The following is a 26784-nucleotide window of genomic DNA, read 5'->3' as shown; positions in this document are numbered from 1 at the left end:
TCCCCCACTGTTCTCTCTCTTCCCCCCCCATACTCCCCCACTGTTCTCTCTTCCCCCCCCCCAATAATCCCCCACTGTTCTCCCTCTTCCCCCCCCCCCATACTACCCCACTGTTCTCTCTCTTCCCCCCACCCCCATACTCCCCCACTGTTCTCTCTCTTCCGCTCCCATACTCCCCCACTGTTCTCTCTCTCCGCACCCCCTCATACTCCGACACTGTTCTCTCTCTCCGCACCCCCCCATACTCACCCACTGTTCTCTCTCTCCCCCACATATTCCCCCACTGTTCTCTCTCTCCCCCCCCCATTTTCTCTCTCCCCCCCCCCATACTCCCCCACTGTTCTCTCTCTCCCCCCCCCCATACTCCTTCACTGTTCTCTCTCTCTTTCCCCCCCCATACTCCCCCACTGTTCTCTCTCTCTTCCCCCCATACTCCCCCACTGTTCTCTCTCTTCCCCCCCATACTCCCCCACTGTTCTCCCTCTCTTCCCCCCCATACTCCCCCACTGTTCTCTCTCTCTCTCTCTCTCTTCCCCCCCATACTCCCCAACTGTTCGTTCTCTCTCCCCCCCCCCATACTCCCCCACTGTTCTCTCTCTTCCACCCCCCCATACTCCCCCACTGTTCTCTCTCTTCCCCCCCCATACTCCCCCACTGTTCTCTCTCTTCCCCCCCCATACTCCCCCACTGTTCTCTCTCTTCCCCCCCCCATACTCCCCCACTGTTCTCTCTCTTCCCCCCCCCCATACTCCCCCACTGTTCTCTCTCTTCCCCCCCCCATACTCCCCCACTGTTCTCTCTCTTCCCCCCCCCATACTCCCCCACTGTTCTCTCTCTTCCCCCCCCATACTCCCCCACTGTTCTCTCTCTTCCCCCCCCATACTCCCCCACTGTTCTCTCTCTTCCCCCCCCATACTCCCCCACTGTTCTCTCTCTTCCCCCCCCCATGCTCCCCCACTGTTCTCTCTCTTCCCCCCCCATACTCCCCCACTGTTCTCTCTCTCTTTCCCCCCCCCATACTCCCCCACTGTTCTCTCTCTCTTTCCCCTCCCATGCTCCCCCACTGTTCTCTCTCTCTCTTCCCCCACTGTTCTCTCTCTCACTTCCCACCCATACTCCCCCACTGTTCTCTCTCTCCCACCCCCCCATACTCCCCCACTGTTCTCTCTCTCTTTCCCCCCCATACTCCCCCCACTGTTCTCTCTCTCTTTCCCCCCCATACTCCCCACTGTTCTCTCTCTCTCTTCCCCCACTGTTCTCTCTCTCTCTTCCCCCCCCATACTCCCCCACTGTTCTCTCTCTCCCACCCCCCCCATACTCCCCCACTGTTCTCTCTCTCCCCCCCCATACTCCCCCACTGTTCTCTCTCCCACCCCATACTCCCCCACTGTTCTCTCTCTTCCCCCCCCCCATACTCCCCCACTGTTCTCTCTCTCTTTCCCCCCCAAACTCCCCCACTGTTCTCTCTCTTCCGCTCCCATACTCCCCCACTGCTCTCTCTCTCCGCACCCCCTCATACTCCGACACTGTTCTCCCTCTCCGCACCCCCCCATACTCCCCCACTATTCTCTCTCTCCCCCCCCATATTCCCCCACTGTTCTCTCTCTCCCCCCCCCATTCTCTCTCCCCCCCCCATACTCCCCCACTGTTCTCCCTCTCCCCCCCCCATACTCCTTCACTGTTCTCTCTCTCCCCCCCCCCCCATTCTCTCTCCCCCCCCCATACTCCCCCACTGTTCTCTCTCTTTCCCCCCCCATCCTCCCCCACTGTTCTCCCTCTCTTCCCCCCCATACTCCCCCACTGTTCTCTCTCTCTCTCTCTCTCTCTTCCCCCCCATACTCCCCCACTGTTCGTTCTCTCTCCCCCCCCATACTCCCCCACTGTTCTCTCTCTTCCCCCCCCCCCCCATACTCCCCCACTGTTCTCTCTCTTCCCCCCCCCATACTCCCCCACTGTTCTCTCTCTTCCCCCCCCATACTCCCCCACTGTTGTCTCTCTTCCCCCCCCATACTCCCCCACTGTTCTCTCTTTCCCCCCCCATACTCCCCCACTGTTCTCTCTCTTCCCCCCCCATACTCCCCCACTGTTCTCTCTCTCCCACCCCCCCCATACTCCCCCACTGTTCTCTCTCTCTTTCCCCCCCCATACTCCCCCACTGTTCTCTCTCTCTTTCCCCCCCCATACTCCCCCACTGTTCTCTCTCTCTCTTCCCCCACTGTTCTCTCTCTCTCTTCCCCCCCATACTCCCCCACTGTTCTCTCTCTCCCACCCCCCCATACTCCCCCACTGTTCTCTCTCTTTCCCCCCCCATACTCCCCCACTGTTCTCTCTCTCTTTCCCCCCCCATACTCCCCCACTGTTCTCTCTCTCTCTTCCCCCACTGTTCTCTCTCTCTCTTCCCCCCCATACTCCCCCACTGTTCTCTCTCTCCCACCCCCCCCATACTCCCCCACTGTTCTCTCTCTGCCACCCCCCCCATACTACCCCACTGTTCTCTCTCTCCCCCCCCATACTCCCCCACTGTTCTCTCTCCCACCCCATACTCCCCCACTGTTCTCTCTTCCCCCCCCCATACTCCCCCACTGTTCTCTCTCTCTTTCCCCCCCCAAACTCCCCCACTGTTCTCTCTCTCTTTCCCCCCCCATACTCCCCCACTGTTCTCTCTCTCTTTCCCCCCCCAAACTCCCCCACTGTTCTCTCTCTCTCTTCCCCCACTGTTCTCTCTCTCCCACCGCCCCCATACTCCCCCACTGTTCTCTCTCTCCCACCCCCCCCCCTTACTCCCCCACTGTTCTCTCTCCACCCCATACTCCCCCACTGTTCTCTCTCTCTCCCCCCCCATACTCCCCCACTGTTCTCTCTCCCACCCCATACTCCCCCACTTTTCTCTCTCTCTCTTCCCCCACTGTTCTCTCTCTCTCTCTTCCCCACTGTTCTCTCTCTCTCTCTTCCCCCCCATACTCCCCCACTGTTCTCTCTCTCCCACCCCCCCATACTCCCCCACTGTTCTCTCTCTCTTTCCCCCCCCATACTCCCCCACTGTTCTCTCTCTCTTTCCCCCCCCATACTCCCCCACTGTTCTCTCTCTCTCTTCCCCCACTGTTCTCTCTCTCTCTTCCCCCCCCATACTCCCCCACTGTTCTCTCTCTCCCACCCCCCCCATACTCCCCACTGTTCTCTCTCTTCCCCCCCCATACTCCCCCACTGTTCTCTCTCTTCCCCCCCCATGCTCCCCACTGTTCTCTCTCTTCCCCCCCCATACTCCCCCACTGTTCTCTCTCTCTTTCCCCCCCCATACTCCCCACTGTTCTCTCTCTCTCTTCCCCCACTGTTCTCTCTCTCACTTCCCACCCATACTCCCCACTGTTCTCTCTCTCCCACCCCCCCATACTCCCCCACTGTTCTCTCTCTCTTTCCCCCCATACTCCCCCACTGTTCTCTCTCTCTTTCCCCCCCCATACTCCCCCACTGTTCTCTCTCTCTTTCCCCCCCATACTCCCCCACTGTTCTCTCTCTCTCTTCCCCCACTGTTCTCTCTCTCTCTTCCCCCCCATACTGCCCCACTGTTCTCTCTCTCCCACCCCCCCCATACTCCCCCACTGTTCTCTCTCTCCCCCCCCATACTCCCCCACTGTTCTCTCTCCCACCCCATACTCCCCCACTGTTCTCTCTCTTCCTCCCCCCATACTCCCCCACTGTTCTCTCTCTCTTTCCCCCCCCAAACTCCCCCACTGTTCTCTCTCTTCCGCTCCCATACTCCCCCACTGTTCTCTCTCTCCGCACCCCCTCATACTCCGACACTGTTCTCTCTCTCCGCACCCCCCCATACTCCCCCACTGTTCTCTCTCTCCCCCCCCATATTCCCCCACTGTTCTCTCTCTCCCCCCCCCATTCTCTCTCTCCCCCCCCCATACTCCCCAACTGTTCTCCCTCTCCCCCCCCCATACTCCTTCACTGTTCTCTCTCTCTTTCCCCCCCATACTCCCCCACTGTTCTCTCTCTTTCCCCCCCCATCCTCCCCCACTGTTCTCCCTCTCTTCCCCCCCATACTCCCCCACTGTTCTCTCTCTCTCTCTCTCTTCCCCCCCATACTTCCCCACTGTTCGTTCTCTCTCCCCCCCCCATACTCCCCCACTGTTCTCTCTCTTCCCCCCCCCACACTCCCCCACTGTTCTCTCTCTTCCCCCCCCCCCATACTCCCCCACTGTTCTCTCCCACCCCATACTCCCCCACTGTTCTCTCTCTTTCCCCCCCCCCATACTCCCCCACTGTTCTCTCTCTTCCCCCCCCCCCATACTCCCCCACTGTTCTCTCTCTTCCCCCCCCCCATACTCCCCCACTGTTCTCTCTCTCCCCCCCCATACTCCCCCACTGTTCTCTCTCTCCCCCCCCATACTCCCCCACTGTTCTCTCTCCCCCCCCATACTCCCCCACTGTTCTCTCTCTCTTTCCCCCCCCAAACTCCCCCACTGTTCTCTCTCTCTTTCCCCCCCCATACTCCCCCACTGTTCTCTCTCTCTTTCCCCCCCCATACTCCCCCACTGTTCTCTCTCTCTTCCCCCCCATACTCCCCCACGGTTCTCTCTCTCCCACCCCCCCCATACTCCCCCACTGTTCTCTCTCCCACCCCCCCCCATACTCCCCCACTGTTCTCTCTCCCACCCCATACTCCCCCACTGTTCTCTCTCCCACCCCATACTCCCCCACTGTTCTCTCTCCCACCCCATACTCCCCCACTGTTCTCTCTCTCTCCCCCCCCAATACTCCCCCACTGTTCTCTCTCCCACCCCATACTCCCCCACTGTTCTCTCTCTCCCCCCCCATACTCCCCCACTGTTCTCTCTCTCTTCCCCCCCCCCATACTCCCCCACTGTTCTCTCTCTCTTCCCCCCCCCCATACTCCGACACTGTTCTCTCTCTCCGCACCCCCCCATACTCCCCCACTGTTCTCTCTCTCCCCCCCATATTCCCCCACTGTTCTCTCTCTCCCCCCACATTCTCTCTCTCCCCCCCCCATACTCCCCCACTGTTCTCTCTCTCTTCCCCCCCCCATACTCCCCCATTGTTCTCTCTCTCTTTCCCCCCCCATACTCCCCCACTGTTCTCTCTCTCTTTCCCCCCCCATACTCCCCCACTGTTCTCTCTCCTCCACTCCCATACTCCCCCACTGTTCTCTCTCTCCGCACCCCCTCATACTCCGACACTGTTCTCTCTCTCCGCACCCCTCCATACTCCCCCACTGTTCTCTCTCTCCCCCCCATATTCCCCCACTGTTCTCTCTCTCCCCCCCCATTCTCTCTCTCCCCCCCCCATACTCCCCCACTGTTCTCTCTCTTCCCCCCTCCATACTCCCCCACTGTTCTCCCTCTCTTCCCCCCCATACTCCCCCACTGTTCTCTCTCTCTCCCCCCCCCATACTCCCCCACTGTTCTCTCTCTTCCCCCCATACTCCCCCACTGTTCTCTCTCTTACCCCCCCATACTCCCCCACTGTTCTCTCTCTCCCACCCCCCCCATACTCCCCCACTGTTCTCTCTCTCTTTCCCCCCCCATACTCCCCCACTGTTCTCTCTCTCTTTCCCCCCCCCCATACTCCCCCACTGTTCTCTCTCTCTCTTCCCCCACTGTTCTCTCTCTTCCCCCCCCATACTCCCCCACTGTTCTCTCTTCCCCCCCCCCCAATAATCCCCCACTGTTCTCCCTCTTCCCCCCCCCCATACTACCCCACTGTTCTCTCTCTTCCCCCCACCCCCATACTCCCCCACTGTTCTCTCTCTTCCGCTCCCATACTCCCCCACTGTTCTCTCTCTCCGCACCCCCTCATACTCCGACACTGTTCTCTCTCTCCGCACCCCCCCATACTCACCCACTGTTCTCTCTCTCCCCCACATATTCCCCCACTGTTCTCTCTCTCCCCCCCCCATTTTCTCTCTCCCCCCCCCATACTCCCCCACTGTTCTCTCTCTCCCCCCCCCCCCATACTCCTTCACTGTTCTCTCTCTCTTTCCCCCCCCATACTCCCCCACTGTTCTCTCTCTCTTCCCCCCCATACTCCCCCACTGTTCTCTCTCTTCCCCCCCCATACTCCCCCACTGTTCTCCCTCTCTTCCCCCCCATACTCCCCCACTGTTCTCTCTCTCTCTCTCTCTCTTCCCCCCCATACTCCCCAACTGTTCGTTCTCTCTCCCCCCCCCCCATACTCCCCCACTGTTCTCTCTCTTCCACCCCCCCATACTCCCCCACTGTTCTCTCTCTTCCCCCCCCCATACTCCCCCACTGTTCTCTCTCTTCCCCCCCCCATACTCCCCCACTGTTCTCTCTCTTCCCCCCCCCATACTCCCCCACTGTTCTCTCTCTTCCCCCCCCCCATACTCCCCCACTGTTCTCTCTCTTCCCCCCCCCATACTCCCCCACTGTTCTCTCTCTTCCCCCCCCCATACTCCCCCACTGTTCTCTCTCTTCCCCCCCCATACTCCCCCACTGTTCTCTCTCTTCCCCCCCCATACTCCCCCACTGTTCTCTCTCTTCCCCCCCCATACTCCCCCACTGTTCTCTCTCTTCCCCCCCCCATGCTCCCCCACTGTTCTCTCTCTTCCCCCCCCATACTCCCCCACTGTTCTCTCTCTCTTTCCCCCCCCCATACTCCCCCACTGTTCTCTCTCTCTTTCCCCTCCCATGCTCCCCCACTGTTCTCTCTCTCTCTTCCCCCACTGTTCTCTCTCTCACTTCCCACCCATACTCCCCCACTGTTCTCTCTCTCCCACCCCCCCATACTCCCCCACTGTTCTCTCTCTCTTTCCCCCCCATACTCCCCCCACTGTTCTCTCTCTCTTTCCCCCCCCATACTCCCCCACTGTTCTCTCTCTCTCTTCCCCCACTGTTCTCTCTCTCTCTTCCCCCCCCATACTCCCCCACTGTTCTCTCTCTCCCACCCCCCCCATACTCCCCCACTGTTCTCTCTCTCCCCCCCCCATACTCCCCCACTGTTCTCTCTCCCACCCCATACTCCCCCACTGTTCTCTCTCTTCCCCCCCCCCATACTCCCCCACTGTTCTCTCTCTCTTTCCCCCCCCAAACTCCCCCACTGTTCTCTCTCTTCCGCTCCCATACTCCCCCACTGCTCTCTCTCTCCGCACCCCCTCATACTCCGACACTGTTCTCCCTCTCCGCACCCCCCCATACTCCCCCACTATTCTCTCTCTCCCCCCCCATATTCCCCCACTGTTCTCTCTCTCCCCCCCCCCATTCTCTCTCCCCCCCCCATACTCCCCCACTGTTCTCCCTCTCCCCCCCCCATACTCCTTCACTGTTCTCTCTCTCCCCCCCCCCCCATTCTCTCTCCCCCCCCCATACTCCCCCACTGTTCTCTCTCTTTCCCCCCCCATCCTCCCCCACTGTTCTCCCTCTCTTCCCCCCCATACTCCCCCACTGTTCTCTCTCTCTCTCTCTCTCTCTCTTCCCCCCCATACTCCCCCACTGTTCGTTCTCTCTCCCCCCCCCATACTCCCCCACTGTTCTCTCTCTTCCCCCCCCCCCCATACTCCCCCACTGTTCTCTCTCTTCCACCCCCCATACTCCCCCACTGTTCTCTCTCTTCCCCCCCCATACTCCCCCACTGTTGTCTCTCTTCCCCCCCCCATACTCCCCCACTGTTCTCTCTCTTCCCCCCCCATACTCCCCCACTGTTCTCTCTCTTCCCCCCCCATACTCCCCCACTGTTCTCTCTCTCCCACCCCCCCCATACTCCCCCACTGTTCTCTCTCTCTTTCCCCCCCCATACTCCCCCACTGTTCTCTCTCTCTTTCCCCCCCCCATACTCCCCCACTGTTCTCTCTCTCTCTTCCCCCACTGTTCTCTCTCTCTCTTCCCCCCCATACTCCCCCACTGTTCTCTCTCTCCCACCCCCCCATACTCCCCCACTGTTCTCTCTCTTTCCCCCCCATACTCCCCCACTGTTCTCTCTCTCTTTCCCCCCCCATACTCCCCCACTGTTCTCTCTCTCTCTTCCCCCACTGTTCTCTCTCTCTCTTCCCCCCCATACTCCCCCACTGTTCTCTCTCTCCCACCCCCCCATACTCCCCCACTGTTCTCTCTCTCCCACCCCCCCCATACTACCCCACTGTTCTCTCTCTCCCCCCCCATACTCCCCCACTGTTCTCTCTCCCACCCCATACTCCCCCACTGTTCTCTCTTCCCCCCCCCATACTCCCCCACTGTTCTCTCTCTCTTTCCCCCCCCAAACTCCCCCACTGTTCTCTCTCTCTTTCCCCCCCCATACTCCCCCACTGTTCTCTCTCTCTTTCCCCCCCCAAACTCCCCCACTGTTCTCTCTCTCTCTTCCCCCACTGTTCTCTCTCTCCCACCGCCCCCATACTCCCCCACTGTTCTCTCTCTCCCACCCCCCCCCTTACTCCCCCACTGTTCTCTCTCCCACCCCATACTCCCCCACTGTTCTCTCTCTCTCCCCCCCCATACTCCCCCACTGTTCTCTCTCCCACCCCATACTCCCCCACTTTTCTCTCTCTCTCTTCCCCCACTGTTCTCTCTCTCTCTCTTCCCCCACTGTTCTCTCTCTCTCTCTTCCCCCCCATACTCCCCCACTGTTCTCTCTCTCCCACCCCCCCATACTCCCCCACTGTTCTCTCTCTCTTTCCCCCCCCATACTCCCCCACTGTTCTCTCTCTCTTTTCCCCCCCATACTCCCCCACTGTTCTCTCTCTCTCTTCCCCCACTGTTCTCTCTCTCTCTTCCCCCCCATACTCCCCCACTGTTCTCTCTCTCCCACCCCCCCCATACTCCCCCACTGTTCTCTCTCTCCCCCCCCATACTCCCCCACTGTTCTCTCTCCCACCCCATACTACCCCACTGTTCTCTCTCTTCCCCCCCCCATACTCCCCCACTGTTCTCTCTCTCTTTCCCCCCCCAAACTCCCCCACTGTTCTCTCTCTTCCGCTCCCATACTCCCCCACTGTTCTCTCTCTCCGCACCCCCTCATACTCCGACACTGTTCTCTCTCTCCGCACCCCCCCATACTCCCCCACTGTTCTCTCTCTCCCCCCCCATATTCCCCCACTGTTCTCTCTCTCCCCCCCCCATTCTCTCTCTTCCCCCCCCCCCATACTCCCCCACTGTTCTCTCTCCCCCCCCCATACTCCTTCACTGTTCTCTCTCTCTTTCCCCCCCCATACTCCCCCACTGTTCTCTCTCTTTCCCCCCCACACTCCCCCACTGTTCTCCCTCTCTTCCCCCCCATACTCCCCCACTGTTCTCTCTCTCTCTCTCTCTTCCCCCCCATACTCCCCCACTGTTCGTTCTCTCTCCCCCCCCCATACTCCCCCACTGTTCTCTCTCTTCCCCCCCCCATACTCCCCCACTGTTCTCTCTCTTCCCCCCCCCATACTCCCCCACTGTTCTCTCTCTTCCCCCCCCATACTCCCCCACTGTTGTCTCTCTTCCCCCCCCATACTCCCCCACTGTTGTCTCTCTTCCCCCCCCCATACTCCCCCACTGTTCTCTCTCTTCCCCCCCCCATACTCCCCCACTGTTCTCTCTCTTCCCCCCCCCATACTCCCCCACTGTTCTCTCTCTTCCCCCCCCATACTCCCCCACTGTTCTCTCTCTCCCACCCCCCCCATACTCCCCCACTGTTCTCTCTCTCCCACCCCCCCCATACTCCCCCACTGTTCTCTCTCTCTTTCCCCCCCCATACTCCCCCACTGTTCTCTCTCTCTTTCCCCCCCCCCATACTCCCCCACTGTTCTCTCTCTCTCTTCCCCCACTGTTCTCTCTCTCTCTTCCCCCCCATACTCCCCCACTGTTCTCTCTCTCCCACCCCCCCCATACTCCCCCACTGTTCTCTCTCTTTCCCCCCCCATACTCCCCCACTGTTCTCTCTCTCTTTCCCCCCCCATACTCCCCCACTGTTCTCTCTCTCTCTTCCCCCACTGTTCTCTCTCTCTCTTCCCCCCCATACTCCCCCACTGTTCTCTCTCTCCCACCCCCCCCATACTCCCCCACTGTTCTCTCTCTCCCCCCCCATACTCCCCCACTGTTCTCTCTCCCACCCCATACTCCCCCACTGTTCTCTCTCTCTCTTCCCCCACTGTTCTCTCTCTCTCTTCCCCCCCATACTCCCCCACTGTTCTCTCTCTCCCACCCCCCCATACTCCCCCACTGTTCTCTCTCTCTTTCCCCCCCCATACTCCCCCACTGTTCTCTCTCTTTCCCCCCCCATACTCCCCAACTGTTCTCTCTCTTTCCCCCCCCATACTCCCCCACTGTTCTCTCTCTTTCCCCCCCCATACTCCCCCACTGTTCTCTCTCTCTTTCCCCCCCCATACTCCCCCACTGTTCTCTCTCTCTTCCCCCACTGTTCTCTCTCTCTCTTCCCCCCCATACTCCCCCACTGTTCTCTCTCTCCCACCCCCCCATACTCCCCCACTGTTCTCTCTCTCTTTCCCCCCCCATACTCCCCCACTGTTCTCTCTCTCTTCCCCCACTGTTCTCTCTCTCTCTCCCCCCCCATACTCCCCCACTGTTCTCTCTCCCACCCCATACTCCCCCACTGTTCTCTCTCCCACCCCATACTCCCCCACTGTTCTCTCTCTTCCCCCCCCCATACTCCCCCACTGTTCTCTCTCTTCCCCCCCCCCATACTCCCCCACTGTTCTCTCTCTCTTTCCCCCCCCAAACTCCCCCACTGTTCTCTCTCTCTTCCCCCCCCATACTCCCCCACTGTTCTCTCTCTTTCCCCCCCCAAACTCCCCCACTGTTCTGTCTCTCTCTTCCCCCACTGTTCTCTCTCTCCCACCCCCCCCATACTCCCCCACTGTTCTCTCTCTCCCACCCCCCCCATACTCCCCCACTGTTCTCTCTCCCACCCCATACTCCCCCACTGTTCTCTCTCTCTCCCCCCCATACTCCCCCACTGTTCTCTCTCCCACCCCATACTCCCCCACTGTTCTCTCTCTCTCCCCCCCCATACTCCCCCACTGTTCTCTCTCTCTCCCCCCCCATACTCCCCCACTGTTCTCTCTCTCTTCCCCCCCCATACTCCCCCACTGTTCTCTCTCTCTCTCCCCCCCCATACTCCCCCACTGTTCTCTCTCTCTTTCCCCCCCCATACTCCCCCACTGTTCTCTATCTCTCTTCCCCCACTGTTCTCTCTCTCTCTTCCCCCCCATACTCCCCCACTGTTCTCTCTCTCCCACCCCCCCATACTCCCCCACTGTTCTCTCTCTCCCCCCCCATACTCCCCCACTGTTCTCTCTCCCACCCCATACTCCCCCACTGTTCTCTCTCCCACCCCATACTCCCCCACTGTTCTCTCTCTCCCCCCCCCATACTCCCCCACTGTTCTCTCTCTCCCCCCCCCATACTCCCCCACTGTTCTCTCTCTCCCCCCCCCATACTCCCCCACTGTTCTCTCTCTCTCCCCCCCCATACTCCCCCACTGTTCTCTCTCTCCCCCCCCATACTCCCCCACTGTTCTCTCTCTCCCCCCCCCATACTCCCCCACTGTTCTCTCTCCCACCCCATACTCCCCCACTGTTCTCTCTCTCCCCCCCCATACTCCCCCACTGTTCTCTCTCTCCCCCCCCATACTCCCCCACTGTTCTCTCTCTCCCCCCCCCATACTCCCCCACTGTTCTCTCTCTTTCCCCCCCATACTCCCCCACTGTTCTCTCTCTTTCCCCCCCCAAACTCCCCCACTGTTCTCTCTCTCTTTCCCCCCCCATACTCCCCCACTGTTCTCTCTCTCTTTCCCCCCCATACTCCCCCACTGTTCTCTCTCTCTTTCCCCCCCCATACTCCCCCACTGTTCTCTCTCTCTTTCCCCCCCCATACTCCCCCACTGTTCTCTCTCTTCCCCCCCCCCATACTCCCCCACTGTTCTCTCTCTTGCCCCCCATACGCCCCCACTGTTCTCTCTCTCTTTCCCCCCCCATACTCCCCCACTGTTCTCTCTCTTGCCCCCCATACACCCCCACTGTTCTCTCTCTTGCCCCCCATACACCCCCACTGTTCTCTCTCTCTTTCCCCCCCCATACTCCCCCACTGTTCTTTCTCTCTTTCCCCCCCCATACTCCCCCACTGTTCTCTCTCTCTCTTCCCCCAATGTTCTCTCTCTCTCTCTTCTCCCCCATACTCCCCCACTGTTCGTTCTCTCTCTTCCCCCACTGTTCTCTCTCTCTCTTCTCCCCCATACTCCCCCACTGTTCGTTCTCTCTCTTCTCCCCCATACTCCCCCACTGTTCGTTCTCTCTCTTCCCCCCCCATACTCCCCCACTGTTCTCTCTCTCTTCCCCTTCCCCCCCCCCCGCCCCCCCGCTTGATATCCCCCACTGTTCTCTCCCCCCCCCCACCCACTCCTCTGTGCTTTTGCTCTTTTGCTCCCGTGCTCCTGCTGCCACCGGGATCTCTTGTCATCTTCCTCACATTATGGCTCCCTGCATTGGCTGCATTTTTGACGCTCGACCTTTGGCCTCCAGGCCACACTTTGTGAACAGCAGTGCAGTGCGCATGCCCAGCAACATGGGAGACCCGCGCATACGCGGCACAGTGGGAGTGCTGCATCAACGAAAGAGGAAGTCCTCATTCCCTGGCACTAGTCACAGCACCTATTTATAGGCTGGATTGTTAAATTGTCATAAGTTAAACCTTCCCATAAAAAGCACAGTATTTTGAACCAACCCTAACCTCGAGCATTACTGGTCTGATCATAGCTTTCTAATTTGGCTAAACAGATGATTCAGTCGCCCCAGCAATATTCTCCCACTTCCACTGACATAGCCACATTAAAATAGAAAACATCAGCTCTGCTGAAAAAAACAAAACCACCGGAATACAAAAAACCCACAGCTTTCTGTTAAGTGACTAATTATTACTTTCATACCTGACACCACATGAAGCAGTAATCCGAAACGTGTCAGAGTGTTGCTAAACCTAGTGTCAAAATAGCTCAGCATTGTCACATGTACCACAAAGTTCTCCAGTGTGTGCAAGAATTATTGTTTTGTAACTAGCAGGGTAGATAAAGGGGAACCAGTGGATGTAGTGTATTTGGATTTTCAAAAGGCATTCGATAAGGTGCCACACAAGAGGTTATTACACAAGATTAGGGCTCCTGGGGTTGGGGGTAATATTAGCATCGATTGAGGATGGACAGAAAACAGAGAGTAGGAATAAACGGGTCATTTTCGGGTTGGCAGGTTGCAACTAGTGGGGTGCCACAGGGATCAGTGCTTAGGCCTCAGCTATTTACAATCTATATTAATGATTTAGATGAGGGGACAGAGTGCAATGTATCCAAGTCTGCTAACGATACAAAGCTAGGTGGGAAAGTAAGAGGACACAGAGTCTGCAAAGGGATATAGATCGGTTAAGTGAGTGGGCAGACGGAGTTTTATGTGGGGAAATGTGAAATTATCCACTTTAGTGGGAAGAATAGAAAAACAGAATATTTTTTAAAAGATGAGAGACTAAGAAATGTTGGTAGTCAGAGGGATTTGGGTGTCCTTGTACACTAAACATAGAAAATTAACATGCAGGTATAGCAAGCAATTAAGGCAAATAATGTTAGCCTTTATTGCAAAGGGGTTGGAGTATAAGAGTAAGGAGGTCTTGCTGCAATTATAGGCCTGTGGGGAGACCACACCTGGAGTACTGTGCACAGTTATTGTCTCCTTACCTAAGGAAGGATATATTTGCCTTAGAGGGGTTGCAGCGAAGGTTCACTTAGATTGATTCCTCGGATGGGAGGGTTGTCCTATGAGGAGAGATTGAGTAGAATGGGCCTATACTCTCTGGGGGTTCCCTGCACCCATCGTACAGGGAACCCCCAGCTTCTGTCGCGACACTACAGACTTCCTACAAAAACTCAGTACCCACGGACCAGTTGAACCAGGAACACTTCTCACCACGATGGACGTCTCGGCACTATACACCAGTATCCCCCACGATGACGGCATCGCTGCGACAGCATCAATACTCAACACCAACAACAGCCAATCTCCGGACGCCATCCTACAACTCATCCGCTTCATCCTGGATCACAATGTCTTCACCTTCGATAACCAGTTCTTTACCCAAACACACGGAACAGCCATGGGGACCAAATTCGCACCCCAATACGCCAACATTTTCATGCACAAGTTCGAGCAGGACTTCTTCACTGCACAAGACCTCCAACCAACACTATACACCAGATACATCGACGACATTTTCTTTCTATGGACCCACGGCAAGGAATCACTAAAGAGACTACACGATAACATCAACAAGTTCCATCCCACCATCAAGCTCACCATGGACTACTCCTCAGAATCAGTTTCTTTCTTGGACACACGAATCTCCATCAAAGATGGGCACCTCAGCACCTCACTCTACCGCAAGCCCACGGACAACCTCACGATGCTCCACTTTTCCAGCTTCCACCCTAACCACGTCAAAGAGGCCATCCCCTATGGACAGGCCCTGCGAATACACAGGGTCTGCTCAGACGAGGAGGAACGCGATGGACACCTACAGAAGCTAAAATACGCCCTTGTAAGAACGGGATATGACGCTCGACTCATCGATCGACAGTTCCGACGGGCCACAGCAAAAAATCGCATAGACCTCCTCAGGAGACTAACACGGGACGCAACCAACAGAGTACCCTTTGTCGTCCAGTACTTCCCCGGAGCGGAGAAACTACGCCATGTTCTCCGCAGCCTTCAACATGTCATCAATGAGGACAAACACCTCGCTATGGCCATCCCCACACCTCCACTACTCGCCTTTAAACAGCCACCCAACCTCAAACAGACCATCGTTCGCAGCAAATTACCTAGCTTTCAAGAGAACAGCGTCCACGACACCACACAACCCTGCCACGGTAACCTCTGCAAGACATGCCAGATCATCGACACAGATACCACCATCACACGAGAGGACACCACCCACCAGGTGCATGGTTCATACTCCTGTGACTCGGCCAACGTTGTCTACCTCATACGTTGCAGGAAAGGATGCCCCAGAGCATGGTACATTGGCGAGACCATGCAGACGCTGCGACAACGGATGAACGGACACCGCGCAACAATCGCCAAACAAGAGGGTTCCCTCCCAGTCGGGGAACACTTCAGCAGTCATGGACATTCATCCACCGACCTTCGGGTAAGCGTACTCCAAGGTGGCCTTCGAGACACACGACAACGCAAAATCGTCGAGCAGAAATTGATAGCCAAGTTCCGCACCCATGAGGACGGCCTCAACCGGGATCTTGGGTTCATGTCACGCTACACGTTACCCCACCAGCGAACAAATGTTATCTGTTTTTAATATAACGGGTCAGTTGCTGTCTTTTCTATGTTTCTACCTCTCTATCTCTGTTTTTTTTTGTTTGTTGTTTTTTTTGGTGATTTGTATATTCTGAGACCTGGCAGGTAACACCTGTCTGTCTGCACACTGATTGCCTTGGCAATGGGCAGTTGAAAAAACTGTCTGTAATCACCAAGCATTGTTCTGTGAATTATAAATGTGATTTCATTTCGAGGATTTCATTTTCACATCGTTCACCTGACGAAGGAGGAAGCCTCCGAAAGCTTGTGAATTTAAAATAAAATTGCTGGACTATAACTTGGTGTTGTAAAATTGTTTACAATTTAGAAAAATGAGAGGTGATCTCATTGAAAAGTACAAAATTCTGAGGGGGCTTGACAGGGTAGATGCTGAGAGGCTGTTTCCCCTGGCTAGAGTGTCTAGAACGAGGGGGACACAGTCTCAAGATAAGGGGTTGGCCATTTCGAACCAAGATGAGGAAAAATTTCTTCATTCAGGACTGTGGAATTCTCTATCCCAGAGGGCTGTGGATGCTCGGTCATTGAGTATATTCAAGATTGAGATCGATAGATTTTTGGACACTAAAGGAATCAAGGGATATGGGGATGGGGTGGGAAAGTGGAGTTGAGGTAGAAGATGGTCTTATTGAATGGCCGAGCAGGCTGGAGGGTCCGTATGGCCAACTCCTGCTCTTATGCTCTTCTGTTCTTAAATGTGCAAAAATCAATTCAACGTTGCATCAGTTAGAACAGGCTGCCACTCCATTTTGGACTTCTACTTAGATTCATCAGACAGAAGTGTCAATCCTTTCAACGGAGTTTGGTAATACGGAGTCATTACAAATCTACTAAAATATCCAATGCACAAATTACACTTTTACACAAGCATTTGTGAGCAGCAAACCAGTCGGTGCAACTGCTCAAAGTTACCTTTTAACCAAGCACCGGTATGCTAACTATATTCAGTGTTGTCACCAAGTTATAGAGCAACAAATCTAAGGCATGATTGGGGCTGGGTGGGGGAGTGGGGGGGGAAGAATCACAATTATAAGCCAATGAGCTTTCATGTGTGACACACACGTGTGATATCTTCAATTCACTACAGGAAAACAGTAGTTCAGAAGATTATCCAGTCAACTCAAGTTTGAAAACCCATCTATGAAGTGTTGCTGGATTCCGTCATAGTTCAAGAGTACAGCCATCATTCAAAGGGGGAACAAAAATCATTCTTGTTTTAATATAATAATGCTTTGATAGGGTCATTCCTTACCTTTAAGTGCTGGCAATTTCTGAAGCTCTCTGTTCTTGGCCAGGTTGAAGCGGGACGAACTCTGGCGTCTCTCTTTCTTCACAATCTGTGGTCCTCCAGAGTATTTGATTTTGTTGAGCTGGGTTTGAGGAGGAGCACTGTTACTGGGGCGTTTGTTTGCGGCTGGCTGTTGTTGGACCTGTAATGAAAGAGCAAAAATCTTTTCACGTTCCAGCTCCAAAAAAAGGTTTGAAAACCCTATTCCCACCCGACCAAACCTTTACTAACTAGCACGCTTCAGTGGGCACTTTGTGTAAACCAAGACTGTTCACGCATACAATGTATAGATTCTATCAGGCACCTCTAGTGATATACTATTTACACCAGAAAAAGTGGTGGAGCTCATACCAATAGAGAGTTGCCAAGTAAATCATGGATCTTAAAAAAACAAGTGCCAATACTTCACACTGTGCTGGCAGGGTGGTCTGAACCCTTGGAGTAAACATGCTTCGGTCCTTTTCCCAGGCTCCCGGAGCCTGTTCCACATTGCCTGTCCACTCCCCCCATCCCCTCAGCTATTTGCACATTCCCTGGATCTTTCATTTCCATCTGGTTCACTAATGTCCTTTAGGGAAGGAAACCTGCCGTCCTTACCCGGTCTGGCCTATATGTGACTCCAGACCCACAGCAATGTGGTTGATTCTTAACTGCCCTCTGAAATAGCCTAGCAAGCCACTCAGTTGTAAAATCTCGCTACGAAAAGTCATAATAAGAATAAAACCGGACACACCACCCGGCATCGGACCACTAGGCACCGGACACGACAACGGCAAACCAAACCCAGTCGACCCTGCAAGGTCCTCCTTACTAACATCTGGGGACTTGTGCCAAAATTGGGAGAGCTGTCCCACAGACGAGTCAAGCAACAGCCTGACATAGCCATACTCACAGAATCATACCTTTCAGCCAACGTCCCAGACTCTTCCATCACCATCCCTGGGTATGTCCTGTCCCACCAGCAGGACAGACCCACCAGAGGTGGCGGTACAGTGATATACAGTTAGGAGGGAGTGGCCCTGGGAGTCCTCAACATTGACTCTGGACCCCATGAAATCTCATGGCATCAGGTCAAACATGGGCAAGGAAACCTCCTGCTGATTACCACCTACCGTCTTCCCTCAGCTGATGAATCAGTCCTCCTCCATGTTGAGCACCACTTGGAGGAAGCACTAAGGGTAGCAAGGGCACAAAATGTACACTGGGTGGGGGGACTTCAATGTCCATCACCAAGAGTGGCTCAGTAGCACCACTACTGACCGAGCTGGCCGAGTCCTGAAGGACACAGCTGCCACACTGGGCCTGCGGCAGGTGGTGAGCGAACCAACACGAGGGAAAAACTTACTTGACCTCGTCCTCACCAATCTACTTGTCGCAAATGCATCTGTCCATGACAGTATTGGTAGGAGTGACCACCGCACAGTCCTCGTGGAGATGAAGTCCTTTCTTCGCACTGAGGACACCATCCAACGTGTTGTGTGGCACTACCACCGTGCTAAATGGGATAGACTGAGAACAGATCTAGCAGCTCAAAACTGGGCATCGATGAAGTGCTGTGGGCCATCAGCAGCAGCAGAATTGTATTCCAGCACAATTTGTAACCTCATGGCCCGGCATATTCCTCACTCTACCATTACCAACAAGCCAGGGGATCAACCCTGGTTCAATGAGAAGTGTAGAAGAGCATGCCAGGAGGAGCAGCACTAGGCGTATCTAAAAATGAGGTGCCAACTTGGTGAAGCCACAACTCGGGACTACATGCATGCAAAACAGCGGAAGCAACATGCTATAGACAGAGCTAAGCGATTCCACAACCAACGGATCAGATCAAAGCTCTGCAGTCCTGACACATCCAGTCGTGAATGGTGGCGGACAATTAAACAACTAACAGGAGGAGGAGGCTCTGTAAACATCCCCATCCTCAATGACAGCGGAGTCCAGCACGTGAGTGCAAAAGACAAGGCTGAAGCGTTTGCAACCATCTTCAGCCAGAAGTGCCGAGTGAATGATCCATCTCGGCCTCCTCCCGATATCCCCACCATCACGGAAGCCAGTCTTCGGCCAATTCGATTCACTCCACGTGATATCAAGGAACGGCTGAGTGCACTGGATACAGCAAAGGCTATGAGCCCCGACAACATCCCAGCTGTAGTGCTGAAGACTTGTGCTCCAGAACTAGCTGCGCCTCTAGCCAAGCCGTTCCAGTACAGCTACAACACTGGCATCTACTCGACAATGTGGAAAATTACCCAGGTATGTCCTGTCCACAAAAAGCAGGACAAATCCAATCAGGACAATTACCGCCCCATCAGTCTACTCTCAATCATCAGCAAAGTGATGGAAGGTGTCATCGACAGTGCTATCAAGCGGCACTTACTCACCAATAACCTGCTCACCGATGCTCAGTGTGGGTTCCGCCAGGACCACTCTGCTCCAGACCTTATTACAGCCTTGGTCCAAACATGGACAAAAGAGCTGAATTCCAGAGGTGAGGTGAGAGTGACTGCTCTCGACATCAAGGCAGCATTTGACTGAGTGTGGCACCAAGAAGCTCTAGTAAAATTGAAGTCAATGGGAATCAGGGGGAAAACTCTCCAGTGGCTGGAGTCATACCTAGCACAAAGGAAGATGGTAGTGGTTGTTGGAGGCCAATCATCTCAGCCCCAGGACATTGCTGCAGGAGTTCCTCAGGGCAGTGTCCTCGGCCCAACCATCTTCAGCTGCTTCATCAATGGCCTTCCCTCCATCATAAGGTCAGAAATGGGGATGTTCGCTGATGACTGCACACTGTTCAGTTCCATTCGCAACCCCTCAAATAATGAAGCAGTCTGAGCCTGCATGCAGCAAGAACTGGACAACATCCAGGCTTGGGCTCATAAGTGGCAAGTAACATTCGCGCCAGATAAGTGCCAGGCAATGTCCATCTCCAACAAGAGAGAGTCTAACCACCTCCCCTTGACATTCAACGGCATTACCATCGCCGAATCCCCCTCCATCAACATCCTGGGGGTCACCATTGACCAGAAACTTAACTGGAACAGCCATATAAATACTGTGGCTACGAGAGCAGGTCAGAGGCTGGGTATTCTGCGGCAAGTGACTCACCTCCTGACTCCCCAAAGCCTTTCCACCATCTACAAGGCACAAGTCAGGAGTGTGATGGAATACTCTCCACTTGCTTGGATGAGTGCAGCTCCAACAACACTCAAGAAGCTCGAACACCATCCAAGATAAAGCAGCCCGCTTGATTGGCACCCCATCCACCACCCTAAACATTCACTCCCTTCACCACCGGCGCACTGTGGCTGCAGTGTGTACCGTCCACAGGATGCACTGCAGAAACTCGCCAAGGCTTCTTCAACAGCACCTCCCAAACCCACGAACTCTACCATCTAGAAGGACAAGAGCAGCAGGCACATGGGAACACCACCTGCACGTTCCCCTCCAAGTCACACACCATCCCGACTTGGAAATATATCGCCGTTCCTTCATTGTCGCTGGGTCAAAATCCTGGAACTCCCTTCCTAACAGCACTGTGGGAGAACAGTCACCACACGGACTGCAGCGGTTGAAGAAGGCGGCTCACCACCACCTTCTCGAGGGCAATTAGGGATGGGCAATAAATGCTGGCCTCGCCAGCGATGCCCACATCCCGTGAACGAATAAAAAAAAACTATCGTCTCATGTTAACATTACTTCAGCCATTTAACCAACCAATGCAATTCTGATGAAGGGTCAACATCAGAGACATTAACTTGTCTGTTCTTCCCACAGATACTGACTGACCTGCTGAGCACCAGCACTTTCTCTTTTTGTTTTGGTTTGAATTCCAGCATCTACAATTTTTTGATTTTTACCAATATATTTCTGGTTGGTACAGACTGGCTAGCTTGAAACCATTATCTACATCCCAACTTCTCTTCCCACCCCTAAAGCCTGAATCAGTAGCAATGAAAGCTGCTATACCCAGCTATTTTGCATAGTCAAACCACTGCATTGTGAAAGGGATTTCATTTTCATGCAACACAAGATGATGTGGTTTTATCGACACCAAGCTAGAATAAGAACTCTTGCTATTTGAGACTGTGAAAGGCAGGTTCTAGAAGCACACGGTCTGAGATTTGCTAGTTTAAATATATATACTGAACAGAAGGGAATTTTTTACATGCCTCTGAAATGACAATAGGCTAGTCATGTTGGGTATCTTTTACAGGTGAGATCATGGGAAATGGGTGTCCCAGCACCGGCAACACCCTGTTTGCAGGACTAAAAGATGCCAAGGATGGGAACCAATAGTTACAAGAAGAAATCTGAGACACTGGGATTATTTCCACTGGAGCAGAAAGGCTGAGAGGCGATTTAATGGAGGTTTTCATGGAGTGAATGAAGACTGTTTCTTCTGGTTGGGGAGTCAGTGGCGATGGGGTCATCAATTTAAAATGACCACACAAAGAGCGAGCAGAAATATCTTTACATAGGAGGATTGTTTAAGCATGAATTGCTTTGCTACAAGGAATGGCTGCGACAGAGTCCACTGCATTTTTAAAAAGTGAAAATTGCGTAAACGTTTAAAGCAGAGGAAGATACAGGGCTTTAGGGAGAAAGTAGGGCAGTGGGATTAACTATGGATTGCTCCAAAGGACCAACACAGACATGATCGTCCGAATGGCTGCTTCTTTGCTATTAACCTGCATGATTCTAAAAGTGTCTGATCCCAGCGCTAGAAACCATAAGCTCATGAATAGGTGGTTTACATGACCCAAGCACTAGGATTTCAGTGAAGCAGAATCCTGAGCATGTGAAATTTTCTTCAGACTATCAAAAATATGCAGCAGTGCAGTTACAGATTTTGTCCTTCCAAATTCTGGTTATGTCTGTAGAGAGCTACAAAACAATGACTACTAGAGGTTACAGATCTGAATGGCAGTGGCGGCAATTTGAGGCAGTAAATTTGGAGTATCACAAGTATATTGACTTGAGCATGATTTGTCCGATAGCACATTCACACGAAACAAGTCCACTGACTAACTAAACTATCTGGGGGCATACGCACTTTGCATGTTGGTGATGACAATGCTCTAAAATGGGTGGAATTGTATTCAGAGTCTGCATACTCTAAATAATGAAATATGCTAAGACTGTGGTGACGCTGATTATATAAACACACTAAATTATATCACCACCCTATAATCCCACGCCACCCACCCAGGCAATGTAGAAAAGGAATCAAAGATGGGGTGAACTATAATCATAACTCTCAGCTTACTTTGCACTAAGTGGCCCACACTTCAGACAATTAAACTTAGACCAAGCACTCAAATTGACAATTCCATCTATCGTGTGCAGCTCACAAGCCCAAATCCCGTCATTCTTGCAATGCTCAACAGAGCAGCATCAACTATTATGAAGAATGCTGCGCAAGATTAGAAAGATTGCCCTATTAACCTGGTGCTGCCACTGAGTTTGATTATAATTGGACCGAGTCTGTTTAGATGGGTTCTTCTTTTCCAAAAGTTAACAAATTGACATCAAAACCATTAATGATACAAAACTATCGCGTCTACCCGTTCCCACAGTACAATTATTATAGAACATTGTTAAGGTAATTAAACCTTCAATTAATAAGCCCTTTTCAATTAATAAGCACTATAAAAAATGGTGTAAAAGCCAGCTATGTGCCATTGACGTACAAGGCAATCATTTTAAGGTGGCTGCCTTGATTTAATAAAATTGTATGTTTGCTCTACACCCAAAATACTGAGTGAAACAGGCACAGTGGATTTTACCGTAGATCATCTGCCTCCCCGTTCCCCCATGAATAAAACCCAACACAAGTCCAAAAAGCAGTTTTGGTTTATTCAGGATATAGAAGTATTATACCTCCTCCCACCATTCCTCAACATGCACTGTACAGTTCACAGTGTTAACTTTAGACACGAAATGACTGATAATAGGTAACCTAAAGAATGGTTACAAAGATAATAGACAGTGGCCGAAAAACTTCTTGGAAATTCCAGAAATAGAAAAACTAAATGCCAGAAAATAACAGCAGAAATGATGGGGGACGTCAGCCAGGATTGCTGCTCCTGATTATTATCCAATGACCCTTCCTTGAAATTGCGTGTGGACAGTGAGCTACGTCAAAGACAAGCTTGGCTGGGACGATGGCCACAGCTGAATAACCTGCTAACACTTGGGTGGTGTACTAAAGGGCGGCTTGTTCCCATGAAACCCTACTCCAGCGTGCTACATAGGAGCAGGAGTAGGCCATACAGCTCCTCGAGACTCCTTCTCCATTCAATAAGATCATGGCTGATCTTCGACCTCAACTCCACTTTACCGCCCGATCCCCATAATCCCGATTCTCCTAGAGTCCAAAAATCGATCGATCTCAGTCTTGAATAGACTTAACAACTGAGCATCCACAGCCCTCTGGGGTAGAGAATTCCAAAGATTCACAACCCTCAGTGAAGAAATTTCTCCTCATCGCAGTCCTAAATGGCCGACCCCATATCCTGAGACTATGACCCCAAGTTCTAGACTCTCCAGCCAGGGGAAACGTCCTCTCAGCATCTACCCTGTCAAGCCCTCTAAGAATTTTATGTGTTTCAATGAGATCACCTCTCATTGTTCTAAACTCCAGAGAATATAGGCCCATTCTACTCAATCTCTCCTCAAAAGACAACCCTCTTATCCCAGGAATCAATCTAGTGAACCTTCGTGCCACCCCCTCTAAGGCAAGAATATCCTTCCTTAGGTAAGGAGACCAAAACTGTACACAGTACTCCAGGTGTGGTTTCACCAAAGCCCTGTAGTAAGACTTCCTTACTCGTATACTCCAAACCGCTTGCAATAAAGGCCAACATACCATTTGCTTTCCTAATTGCTTGCTGTAGCTACATGTTAACTTTCTATGTTTCATGGACAAGGACACCCAAATCCCTCTGTATACCAACATTTTTTTTTATTCGTTCATGGGATGTGGGCATCGCTGGCAAGGCCAGCATTTATTGCCCATCCCTAATGGCCCTTGAGAAGGTGGTGGTGAGCTGCCGTTCTTGAACCGTTGCAGACCGTGTGGTGAAGATTCTCCCACAGTGCTGTTCGGAAGGGAGTTCCAGGATTTTGATGCAGCAACGATGAAGGAATGGCGACATATTTCCAAGGCGAGATGGTGTGTGACTTGGAGGGGAACGTGCAGGTGGTGGTGTTCCTATGTGCCTGCTGCCCTTGTCCTTCTAGGTGGTAGAGGTCGCGAGTTTGGGAGGTGCTGTCGAAGAAGCCTTGGCGAGTTGCTGCAGTGCATCCTGTAGATGGTACACACTGCAGCCACAGTGCGCCGGTGGTGAAGGGAGTGAATGTTTCTGGTGGTGGATGGGGTGCCAATCAAGCGGGCTGCTTTGTCCTGGATGGTGTCGAGCTTCGAGTGTTGTTGGAGCTGCACTCATCCACGCAAGTGGAGAGTATTAGATCACACTCCTGACTTGTGCCTTGTAGATGATGGAAAGGCTTTGGGGAGTCAGGAGGTGAGTCACTCGCCGCAGAATACCCAGCCTCTGACCTGCTCTTGTAGCCACAGTATTTATATGGCTGGTCCAGTTAAGTTTCTGGTCAATGGTGACCCCCAGGATGTTGATGTTGGGGGATTTGGCGATGGTAATGCCGTTGAATGTCAAGGGGAGGTGGTTAGACTCTCTCTTGTTGGAGATGGTCCGGAGTCAATGTTGAGGACTCCCACAGCCAGTCCCACCTGCCTGTATATCACTGTACCGCCACCTCTGGTCGGTCTGTCCTGCCCGCGGGACCGGACATACCCAGGGATGGTGATGGAAGAGTCTGGGACGTTGGCTGAAAAGGTATGATTCTGTGAGTATGGCTATGTCAGGCTGGTGCTTGACTAGTCTTTAGGACAGCTCTCCCAATTTTGGCACAGGTCCCCAGATGTTCGTGAAGAGGACTTTGCAGGGTCCAGACCCACAGCAATGTGGTTGATTTCAGAGGGCAATTAAGAATCAACCACATTGCTGTGGGTCTGGAGTCACATCTAGGCCAGACCGGGTAAGGACGGCAGGTTTCCTTCCCTAAAGGACATTAGTGAACCAAATGGGTTTTTATGACAATCCGGTAGTTTCATGGCCACCATTACTGATACTAGTATTTTTTATTCCAGATTTTATTTAATTAATTTAATTTAAATTCCCCAGCTGCCATGGCGGGATTTGAACTCATGACTCTGGATTACTAGTCCAGTAACAGAACCACTATGCTACTGTACCCCTGTGTTAATAGTTTCTCACCATTTAAAAAATATTCTGTTTTTCTATTCTTCCTACCAAAGTGAATAACCACACATTTCCCCCACATTATACTCCATCTGCCACCTTCTTGCCCACTCATTTAACCTGTCTGTATCCCTTCGCAGACTCTGTGTCCTCCTCACAGCTTACTTTCCCACCTAGCTTTGTGTCATCAGCAGACTTAGATACATTACACTCAGTCCCTTCAACTAATTCATTGATACAGATTATAAATACCTGAGGCCCAAGCACTGATCCTGGTGGCACCCCACTAGTTACAGCCTGCCAACCTGAGAATGACCCGTTTATCCCTACTACTGTTTTCTGTCCGTTAACCAATCCTCTATCCATGCTAATATTACCCAACCCCATGAGCCCTTACCTTGTGTAACAATCTTTCGTGTGGCACCTCATCAAATGCTTTTTGAAAATCCAAATATACTACATCCACTGGTTCCCCTTTATCTACCCTGCTAGTTACACCGTCAAAAAACTAATAAATTTGTCAAACACGATTTCCCTTTCATAAAACCATGCTGATTCTGCCTAAATCATATGATTTTCTAAGTGCCCTGTTACCACTTCCTTAATAATGGATTCCAGCATTTTTCCAACGACCAATGTCAGGCTAACTGGCCTGTAGTTCCCTGTTTTCTCTCTCCCTCCTTTCTTGAATAGTGGTGTTACATTTGCTACCTTCCAGTCCACTGGGACCGTTCTAGAATCTAGGGAATTTTGGAAGATCACAACCAATGCATCCACTATCTCTGCAGCCACATCTTTTAAAACCCTAGGATGTAGGCCATCAAGTCCAGGAATTTGTTGGCTTTTAGTCCCTTCAATTGTCCAGTACTTTCTCTTTACTAATATTAATTACTTTAGATTCCTCTCATTAAACTATTTCTGGTATGTTTTTTGCGTCTTCTTCTGTGAAGGCAGACACAATATATCTGTTCACCGTCTCTGCCATTTCCTGATTCCCCATTTTAACTTCTCCTGTCTCAGCATCTAAGGGACCCACGTTTACTTTCGCTAATCTCTTCCTTTCTACATACTTGTAGAAGCTCTTACAATCTGTTTTTATATTTCTTGCGAGTTTACTCTCATTCTATTTTCTCCCTCATCATCAATTTTTGGTCATCCTTTGTGGTTTCTATAATTCTTGCCTTGTTTGCCCACCCCAAATGCATTACCTCACACTTCTCGCAACTGAATTCCATTTGCTGCTTTTCTGCCCACCTGACCAGTCCATTAATATCTTCCTGCAGTCTACAGCTTTCCCCCTCACTATCAACCACACAGCCAATTTTTGTATCATCTGCAAACTTCTTGATCAAGCCCCCAAATTCAAGTTCAAATCATTAATATATATCACAAAAAGCAGAGGACCTAGTACTGACCCCTGCGGAACTCCACTGGAAACAGCCTTCCAGTCGCAAAAACACCCGTCAACCATTACCCTTTGCTTTCTGCCACTGAGCTAATTTTGGATCCAACTAGCCACTTTCCCTTGGATCCCATGGGCTTTTACTTTTTTGACCAGTCTGCTGTGGGACCTGGTCAAAAGCCTTGCTAAAATCCACGTACACTACATCAAACGCGTTACCCTCATCGACCCTCCTGGTTACCCCCTCAAAAAATTCAATCAAGTCAGCCACGACCTTCCCTTAACAAATCCATGCTGACTGTCCTTGATTAATCCGTGCCTTTCTAAATGACAATTTATGCTGTCCCTCAGAATTGCATCCAATAATTTGCCCACCACCGAGGTTAGACTGACTGGCCTGTAATTACTCGGGCTTTACGAAGGGGAAGTCATGTCTGACAAATTTGCTTGAGTTCTTTGAGGACATAACGTA

General features: G+C 52.6%; 1 protein-coding gene across 2 annotated transcripts in view; it reads right to left on the bottom strand.

Annotated features, from left to right (window-relative positions):
• ppp2r5d (protein phosphatase 2, regulatory subunit B', delta) overlaps window positions 1-26784 on the bottom strand; it is a 219395-nt gene that overhangs the window by 137975 nt on the left and 54636 nt on the right. For both annotated transcript variants that reach the window (XM_067977160.1, XM_067977157.1), the window contains exon 3: window positions 16593-16770. In XM_067977160.1, coding sequence (XP_067833261.1) covers window positions 16593-16770 — 178 coding nt within the window. The remainder of the gene's footprint in view (window positions 1-16592; window positions 16771-26784) is intronic.

This window comes from Heptranchias perlo, unplaced genomic scaffold, assembly GCF_035084215.1.
Source record: "Heptranchias perlo isolate sHepPer1 unplaced genomic scaffold, sHepPer1.hap1 HAP1_SCAFFOLD_131, whole genome shotgun sequence".
Taxonomy (NCBI): Eukaryota; Metazoa; Chordata; class Chondrichthyes; order Hexanchiformes; family Hexanchidae; genus Heptranchias; species Heptranchias perlo.
Note: the sequence above shows the minus strand (reverse complement) of the source record. Positions and strands in the feature narration are given on the sequence as shown.